General features: G+C 34.9%; 1 protein-coding gene across 1 annotated transcript in view; it reads right to left on the reverse strand.

Annotated features, from left to right (window-relative positions):
* Positions 1-6,205: 6,205 nt before the first annotated feature.
* The window catches only part of LOC110019279 (U-box domain-containing protein 4-like), a 4,546-nt gene continuing 354 nt past the window's right edge, over positions 6,206-10,397 (reverse strand). Inside the window, exon 2 of the mRNA XM_020716895.1 lies at positions 6,206-7,270. Within this exon, the coding sequence (XP_020572554.1) occupies positions 6,418-7,270 (853 nt within the window). The 3' untranslated portion in view covers positions 6,206-6,417. The remainder of the gene's footprint in view (positions 7,271-10,397) is intronic.

Genomic DNA, 10,397 nt, shown 5'->3' on the forward strand with positions numbered 1-10,397 from the left:
AGATCTACTTTCCTCTTCATTTCCATCACTGCGGCCCCTGGTAGATTTTTTATCACATTCAAAGCCCATTAATCCAATATCAAGTCTTCAACAAAACTATAAACTGCCAACAATAGTGCATCATGTGATTCTTCAGATACCACATTTGCGCTATCATTCTCCATCTTCTTAGGATTCCTGCAGTTCTTCTTTATGCGGTCAGCATTGCCACAATTCCAATAGGTTGTCTGCTTACTAAACTTTGATTTTGATCTCCCAATACTTGAGTTATTGTCATGTCATCTCCCACTGAAATCAACATTCAGTGCCGAAATCGAACCTGAGACATCGCCAGAATCATTTTTGCGAACTTCCTCAACCAAAATCAAATCACGAATATTAACGTATTTCAATTTAGATTTACCTGTAGAACTGCTAAATGGTATCCTCATGACTTCCCAACTATCTGACAATGAAACAACAAGATTAGTGCATATTTCTCATCATCAAAATCAATTTTCACAAACGATAATTGATTTGTGATAGTATTAAAAATATTCAAGTGTTAAGCAACATAAACACATTCCGTCATCTTCAAATTGAATAACTTCTTCATTAAATGCACATTGTTATTCGCCGATGATTTTTCATACATATCTGATAAGCCTGTCATGAGATCTGCAGTCGTCCTTTTCTTGACGACAATGTGTGCAACAGACCTCGATAGGGTCAATCAAAAAACCCCAAAACTTGTCTTTCCAACAAATTTCATTCAGTTTCATCCATCATTTCAGGTCTTTTCCTCAATAACGGAAGATGAAGTTTCTTCCCATAAAAATAATCCTCTATCTGCATCTCCAATAACCAAAATCTGTGTCATCAAAATTCTCGATCTCTGAACCCTTCACTTCACCTTCATCTGCAGTCATTATTCTTCCTCAGATCCGAAACCACGCTTTGATACCAGTTGTTGTTGCGAGATCTAGATGTACCAGTTGATGTGGTATATATATATATATATATATCACACAGGAGAATGATCGACAAAGTGAAAAATAGAATGAGAAAAATTCATACCAGAAAAGAAAACACAGATTTAAGTGGTTCGGCAAATTGCCTGCGTCCACGGAGTTGCAGAGGATTTTACTACTAAGAAATTTACACCAGTGTATCACCTCAACTTACAAGAGGAATCTCTCACTCTCACTTCGTTGCTCTATCTTCTTCTCTCTCTGTTCTTCCCTTTCTACACCGACATGCACCGAAGAAACTCTACACCGAGATACACCGAAGAAAACAAACTTACAAGAGAAATAAACCTAATTTCTCTTTTATCACAAACCACCAAGAAGAAGCTTAGGGAAAACAATCTTCTTCTTCTTCCTTCTTCGTCCTTCTTCTTCCTTCTTCTTCCTGCTCCTCCTTGCACTTCTCTTCCTCTGCCCCGAGGAAACATTCCGGAGGAAACCAAGAATAACTCAAAACGGACTACAAAACCCAAGGAGAGTCATCCAAAGCTTTTATCACGAACAGAAGAGAGCGAAGAGATGCTTTACTTCACAAAAGATGAAGGCGGGAGTGGTTATTTATGAAGAGGTGTGACTCTCCAAAGCAAAGTAACCGCCCAAGCATAGTGATCGGGCTCCAGTGTTTCTAACAAAGTTAACAATGTTAAAAAAAATTTAAAAAAAATAAAAAAACAAAAAAAAAAAATATTGCTTGAATGGGGAGGATTTTTCTATCTTATGATGCATATAGGGCTATTAAAAAAACTCGTTGTTTGTAAAAAGCTCGTGTTTGGCTCGTTCATTAAGTAAACATGCAAAACACGAACAACTCGTTATTCGCTTATTCAGTCCGGGTTCGAATCCAACACTTCATTTATTTTTTTCAATTAATTTTATTGAGTCAATTTCAAGTCAGACACGAACAAGAATGTTTAAATAAAGCCGAACACAAATACACTGTTCACGAGCCAATTTCAAACACGAGCTGGTTTCAAACTCGAGTAATTTTGAATAAGTCGAACATGAGACAAGCCTAAGCTCTCTCAAGCTCGGCTAGTTTACAACCCTATTCAGAGTTGATTGAAGTCATATATGATCTCAGAGTATAAGAGTTAGAAATATTATTATCTTATTTGATTATTGTTATTATCATCATTTGGAGATCATAAGAGCATAGATGGCGACGTCCTTAAATTAATTTGAAACTATCTTATATATTATATATTTACAATCTCACCTATAGAAAAAAGAGATACCATTTGGCATAACCAAAACAAATGAAATTACATAAAGTTTGCACATATTGCAAAAAAGGACAAAACTATTATGGATTTGCACAAACTTTTGTCTCATCTCATCTATATAAAATTAGATCAACCAAATAGGTTTAACAATTTATATAAGACAATTACATTTATATTTTAAATAATTTTCTTTTATTTTTAAAGTCAACAAGATTCCAAAACCATGTCTCCATATGTTGCGCGAATATTTCATTTGTTTGGGTCTATTTTAAAATTATAGTCTTAATCCTAAGTATGAAAACAAACATTGCATTAAAATAATTTATTAAAATTTAATTGATTCCCTTTCAAGCCATTTGTTCATACTATAAACCCTCTTTCCTAAATGGTCAAAGTCTTCAATTTGGTCACCAAATCATAAATTAAAATATATTTGCAATTAATATTTTAAGATGGTTCATAATTAATATATTTGATACATCACCAACAAATTTTCATCGTCCCGCATGAATCTCAAAGTATAACACAAATTTTAAAATAATATTTTAAGCAAGAAACATTTAAATCTTGATAAAAATTCATCAAGAGCTCTGATTTCAACAAACTTATAGTCAAACTAACCGACTCAATGAGATAGACCTAATGATATGAAAATTACTCTCCAATTCAAGTTAAATCAAGCTCAGATCAAGTCATTAAACCATCATTGGAAGATTTCTGGACACATTTGGAAGGTCAAACAGATGTCGACACTGGCAAGTTTATACTCGAATTAAGCGACTCGACAAGATGAATCCAACGAGCCCAAGATCACTCAATTCTGACATCGTTAAGGCACTCAAGTGTACATTAAACGCGACATGATCGAAGAAAACTCTCTAAACCGTCCGATCAAAATGATTGATATTCCTGTATTAATTGCACCCATAATACTATAAATAGACCCCCACCCCTCACATGGAAAGAAACTAAAGTCTAGAGAGAAAGTCTGAGGCATTGAGGAGAAGCTGCAGGTCGACCACCGTCGACCTCCGACGACCACAGTCGACTGTCGTCGACCTCTAACAACCCTCATCAACTACCACTAATCACCATCGATCACCACCAACTAAATGCTGTCAGTTGACGTTGTAATCTAAAAAAATATAGTTACAATTTCCCGTCTGTGGGACAAGAGATTCCTATAATCAACAATCAATAGTAGATTTCCGCAACTGAACCAGACCCCGTGGTTTTTCTCTTACGGGTTTTTCACGTAAAAACTTATGGAGTCATCACCGCTTGTTTTTTCTTTCATTTATGTGTGTGTTGAACTTTCGTACAATGCTAAGACGATAGTAGTCCCGACCCGCCGTGAATTTCATAGCGCGCATCAATATTATCTATGAATAAAAAATTTGATTTAAGTGGATTTGGGCAATAATTTGTATATTTTTTACCTATTGAACCCTTCACCTTAATTTCCATCAAATGAAATAAAAAGATAAATGTTGCTTTAGTACTTTATTTATTTTTTAAATTTATTTTAAATTAATGATTATAGGGAATAATACGGCCGTTGAGAAGCTTCCTAACACAAGCCATTTAGTAGCTAGGAAGTAGTTAACATTAGGAAGATTTACAAGCATGCCATTTAATTTCTATGTATTTACATATCTACACCTTAACTTCAATTCTTATTATATATATGTCTCCTTATAAATTATGCATGCAAAAATAGCACTTTTACTTCTTAAGAGCTAATATGGTAATATTTTTTTGATGTGATATGAAAATTTTGGATAATATAAACTAAAACAAAAAGTTTATATGTTAGATATGTAAATACATAAGAATTCAGTGGTATATATATGTAAATGTCTTTATATATTAATATAATATCTACTAATTATCAAGCAATGTTATAAAATTATATTATAGAAATATTATATCTATCCATTCCTCTTTGTGAGCTCCTTCCGTGAGTTCCTTCCTAAGCCATGCATGAATTTAGTAAGTTCAATGTACCTTAATAATTGCATGATAAGCATATTGTCACAGACAAACTGTACCTTAATAATTGCATGATAAGCATATTGTCACGGACAAACAGTCTCATATCTTAGGTTAGGGTGCAATTATTAAGGTACATTGAACTTACTAAATTCATGCATGGCTTACACCTACAAAGGCTCTTTTGGGAGTTGACAAGTGGTATCAGAGCAGATTACTGTCTGTCAGGTGTGTGGATTCTCCATGGTTCAGTGGGACCCTCGGTGAAGCTGATCCGTGACAAGGGCATCACGTGATTGGGTGATTGGGTGGAGGAGAATGTCACGGGCAAAAATTCCCACATAGGCTAGGTGGGTGTAGGGCCGAAAAGTAGTATTTAAGTCTTGGGCTACCCGCCACACACAAAGGAGGTGACAATATGCTATGTTGCCTAACTAGGCTCAATTTCTTCAATTTTTTTTATTTTTAAATAATTCATTAAATCATTTTAAATTATGGAAATACATATGAAATCAAACAAAATTATTAAATTTTAATCAGAGAAATACTTCTCATGCGATTATCCTCATCTAATAATTTCATAAGACAATTAATAAATTAAAGTTTTTTTAAAAAATTGAAATTCAAAATGAGCGATGAAAATTTTAACTTGGAAAAAAAAATAAAAAATTAAATATATTATTATTATTTTAAATCTAACGGCTTGGAACAGAGAGATGACAACCTTGTAATTACGATGTACACTACGAACATTTCATGAAATATGAGGGAATTGAGCTAATTTTAAAAAAAATATTTAAAGTCCTCCTTTCCTTAGTTCTGTACTCATGCAAGTAAGGCACCCTTCACCCAGACAAATTTATTTACACTATAAGTTATAAAAATATAATATTTTGTACAACAAATCAACTATATTCTACGACTTATGTCTACCATGCCCATTAAAAAATTGGTTGAATTTTATAGGTATAAGAGTTATTTTTGTATAGCCTTATCGAACTTAGTTGAAGAGTGTGACAAGGTGGACTGTCGAATTCCCTTGCCGAGCTGTGCCACTAAGCTGACAAGTTTATAAATAGGAGTAGCCAAGTACTAGTCACCAAGCATGAGTCGAATACCAACAACCAGGCGTGAGTTATGAATTCGCCCACTGCGATATGCTCAACACGTTCACCCAATGGGCTAGATCCACCTCAATGTCTAAAAGATCGGCTTTGTTAAGAAGGGCAACTAGCTTCAAAAATGAATAGCTCTATGATGGGTTATCGTTAAGGCTGAGTAGGCGTTCACCCAATGGGCTAGATCCACCTCAATGTCTAAGAGATCGGCTTCATTAAGAAGGGCAACTAGCTTCAAAAATGAATTGCTCTATGATGGGTTATCGTTAAGGCTGAGTAGGTCGATCAATAAAGGTATGTTCCAATGAGTTTTTTAGGGACTAAGTGTCGAGATGTGGTGCTCCCTTTCCTAAAACTCTTTTCTTGGGATCCAAAATTTTGAAAAATAGGTGTAAAGTAATAAAGGATTTATACATTTGTTTTACACAGGGAGTTTGATTTGAGTCGTGAAATTTTGAAATATTTGAAATTCATTATGGAATTCATTCTCAATGAATTTAGATCAATTCATCTCATTTTTTGTAAATCTCAATTACACCACAAAGAATGAAGCTTAATTAGCAACCCTGCAGTGATAAAATATTTCATACGGACACTGCACGTCCGGACTGCAAACCACTGGACGCCAAGTCAACATACACCTCATCAACAGACGACATGACGGTTGGTGGTTGACGATCCGGACAGACATCAGAATATTTTTCATCTATAGTCATTTCCCACAAAACTATCCACCATCATTGTTGACTAACCGTCATTTCCTCTGCCCATCCTTGCTGGCTGTCACCGTGGCCTATCCACCATTATCACAAAACATTGATTTCATCTTTTAGGGTTCCAATCCAAATATTTATAAAGGGGGGGGGGGGGGGTTGGTGGGCCTCTGAACTGAAACATTTAAACCAGTCACCTGATACCAGAGTGGCCTGGACTGGCATTCTATCAAACAGCAGTGAAATCAGAAAACTTCTATATAAAACTGCATCTAATTATTTACCTGCTCCCAAATCTCATTCCTCCTTAAAATTTTCACAACTCAGAGCCAAAGAAGATGAAGAAGAAGGAGGCATTCAAAGATCATTTTAGAGGAACCTCAGACTTGCAGGTTTTGAGAGGAATCTCAGATGAAGTGCAGACCAAAGCTCTCTGCTGCAGATGCCTCAAGCTCTGCTCCATGCTCACCTGCACCATTTCTGCGAGCATCTTCTTCGCCTTCCCCGCGCAGTCTTCGCCCTCCATTCCCGACACGATCGAACAGACAATGTTCTCCAATGCGTCGGCTTCCAGTTCCGATCTCTGGTACGGAGACTTCCTCAGCAGATGCAGGAGTTCCTTGGCTTTGATTCGAGACCTCGGCGTTCCATGAACCGTGAGCTCCAGAAGACCAGGAATCGCCCCTTCTTTCAGAATGATCTCTCTGTATCTATTTCTATCGCTCTCACACATGGTCAGAAGGGCCCCGACCGCGTGCTCCCGGCCATGGAGGGAGCCTTCTTCGAGAACTTCGACGAGCGAGAGGACGCCGCCTTGCTCGGCTGTTAAGGCAGCCCTTCCTTCGTCGTAAGCGAGGAGGGATTCGAGGATCGCGCAGCACTTGTCTGCGGTTTTGGAGGATTTGTTGCAGGTCTTGAGGACGGCGATCAATGGGGGGATTGTGTGTGATTTGAGGATGGTTTCGAGGTTGGAGGAGATTGTGGAGAGATTGTAGAGAGCCATGATGGCGTCGATCTTGGCTTGCGGGTTGCCGTTGATTAGAGTATCGATAAGGAGAGGGATGGCGCCGCAGGAGCTGATGATGGGCTTGTTGTGAGAGGTGGCGGAGAGGGTGAGGAGGACGGCGGTGGCGTATTCCTGCAAATTTGAATTTTTTGATTGGAGGAAGGTGATGATGGGGTCGAGTGCGCCGGCATCAACGATCTTGATCTTGTTCCTGCAACGAAAAATAGGGTGAGTTCTGCTTCAAATCATCAAGGACTGATAAAATAGAGAAGATGAAACATACAAAAATACATTAATGATGTGGAAGATTTACATAAATACCAATTTATTCTTTTGTATTTACATATCTGACATAAAGATTTCATTTTTACATACATACCAGCTTGCCTAAGCATGAAGAGGTGCATTTCATTTTATAAAAGCTAGAATGGTGGTATTTTTTATGTGATATGAAATATTTGGGGGGTATAGATGTAAAAAAAACAAAATTTGGATGTTATAGATGTAAAAACATAAGAATTGGGCGGCCGGTATGTAAATGCCTCTAATTTGAAAACAACAACTTTAGTCTCTTAAATGTATCATATAATAATGCTAACACCTATGCTGAGAAAAGAAGATAGGAAAACAAAAAAAATTGCATTAAAACATTGAATAATTCACAGATATGGCCTGATACTTGATTGAGTTTGTATAAGTTGTTTCTTCATAGGACATTAATTAGGCTCTATAACTCGACAGAGGAGACTAATTTCTTGACAAAAGTTCTTACAGGAGCTTCAAAGAAAGCTACTTTAAAGCATGAAATTTTGGTAAATGTAAATTGGCCTTAGAGAAAAAATGGAATTATACTCCTAAATGCATGCAATCAAAACAAGCAATGCAAGTTAACTTTTTTGTAAAATCGTGTAAAAAATTTCTAATTCAAATTCATAATATCAAAGCATCAAGAGATTTACTAGTCAGGCTGTAAAAAAGATCGTCATTCATGATCAGTGCATGTTTGATTTGTTCGTTAAGCAAATGAGTCAAACACAAATAATTTTTTTTATCCCTATTTTCAAACAAACAAGCCAAACACAACTAAACTTTTGTTTGATCGTATTAGACTCTTTTTTTACTCAAATTAATTAAATAATTAAATAAGTAATAACACTATGGTATTATTATAATAAATTTTTATGCGGCATTTAAAAAAAATGTTAAATTTTGTTAATTCTCAAATCATCTTAGTTAATTTTGAGCCAATCACGTGCGGAAACGAATCAAAGAATTGGAATTGAGCCGAACATGAACATGCATGCTATTCAAGAGCCATTTCAAACAAGTCGAAAACAAACAAGCATAAGCTCTGCTCTTGTACACCCCTATTTACTAGTCGATGAATCTAAAGATAAAAAAGCTCTTTTGCTTAAATTCAATCTAAAAAATATATAAAAGATCAAAATCCCAACAACATGGCAACTTTTTAATCCTTAATCACATTTATTCCGCGTAAATTGTCCCATACAAATATAGCATAATTGAGGGAGAAAAACACAAATAAAGTTTATGTCTAAAGTTCAAAAGAGGAGCTCAAAAGAAAAGGAAATGATATCAGGCATCAATATAAAAATTAATATTTAGAAGGTTTTTTTAGGCAATGACGATAGAGGAGGAATATTTTACCATAAAGGGATAGTACAATTATGGGTGAACTTTAGGTGAAAAGAATAAATTAACATAAATTAATTTCCCATTTTCAGGCTGTAAATGTGAAAGCAAAAGTTGCTCAGAATTTAAGCATGAAGGCCCCACTCATCATCATCATTTTTCAAGTTTTTACAAATCAATACAAGGGCATTTACATACCATTTACATATCTAACCCCTAAACATTCATATTTACATGTATGTCACTCAAATCTCTAACATTACATTAAAAATACTATAATCATTATCTTTTAAAAGTGAAATACACATCTTCATGCATGGGTTTATGACCCCAATACATTATAGATGTAAATATCACTTTTTAGGTGTTAGATATGTCAATACATAAGAACCGTGTGGTATGTATGTAAATTTCCCTTTGATTAATCCCATCATTATCAAACAATCCACTTTTAGGGAGTGTTTGGCTGCCTATAAAATTTACATTAAATGGGATTTAGTAAATCAAGTAAATCCGGATTTATCAAATCTAAATGCGATAAATCCAAAATAATTATTTTTTTTCAATTTAAAAATAAATCCATTAAATTCGTTAATCGTGTTTGACACAAATCCATTCATGTCGTTTCTTCCCAAGCTAAACCCGTTAAATCCACGTAATTATCAGTTTTAACAAATCCAAATTTACGTTAAATCGTGCATAAATTATGCTCGAATTTGGCTACCAAACACCCCCTTAATGTAACTAATACAAAATCATAATAAAGCTTGCATTTAAAGCAACTATATTCTTATAATAACCAATAAAGAATGATTATCATTTGCTTGATTAATATCCATGTGGAGACATAATACAGTGGAAGGAAAAAAAAATGCAGTTTTTACCTAAACTATTTCATTATTACAACTCACTAGGATTTCTTAGCAAATATCACCTCAGCTTCTTTTCAATAATTTCAAAGTAGATCAGTAGGTAAAATTATGAAAATATTTTGACTAAAAATTTAAATTGATTGGGATGAATTTTTTATTTATTGAATTTACTTTTATTGGATTAGTTCGTGCATTGCACTCATCTCAAAGCAAATCTAATGATTATAAAACCCATTTCTAACCTATTAAGAGATTTTTACGCTGACTACTAACAAAAATCAAAAGCTCTAACTCAAATCCCATGTTTAACTACCCTAAACATATCAATTAACAAAAAAAAATTTACAAATTTGTTCGAATTGTAAAAATTAATCATCAAGAAAAGCATGAAAGAGGCCAATTCTTTACAATCATAAACATTGATTTCAACTTATCCCCCTCCGCAATAAACTTACACCTAGATCAACACAAATCCACAGTAAACCAGTACAAATCAATCAAGAATGGCAAGACCCCAAACCAAATCACCTCTGGTTTTTTGAGAGCTAGAATTAGAAAAGCAGGGATGGCAGCCAAACCGCACTCTGGTTTCTCATGTTCGGCTTGTTGGTAATTCAAATTAAGAGATTGAATCCGATTCAAGAAAACTCAAATCATATGCATCAATTGCTGAAATCAAATCTATAACCTAACCCTGCTTCGAGAATCCTCTAGCTATCAACCCAGAAAACACATAAAGATCAGTTCTACACAATCACAACAACAAAGATTTCCACACATTTTCCAAGCAAAACTATACCTAAATCAGCAGGA

Source organism: Phalaenopsis equestris, unplaced genomic scaffold, assembly GCF_001263595.1.
Source record: "Phalaenopsis equestris unplaced genomic scaffold, ASM126359v1 Scaffold000054, whole genome shotgun sequence".
NCBI lineage: Eukaryota > Viridiplantae > Streptophyta > Magnoliopsida > Asparagales > Orchidaceae > Phalaenopsis > Phalaenopsis equestris.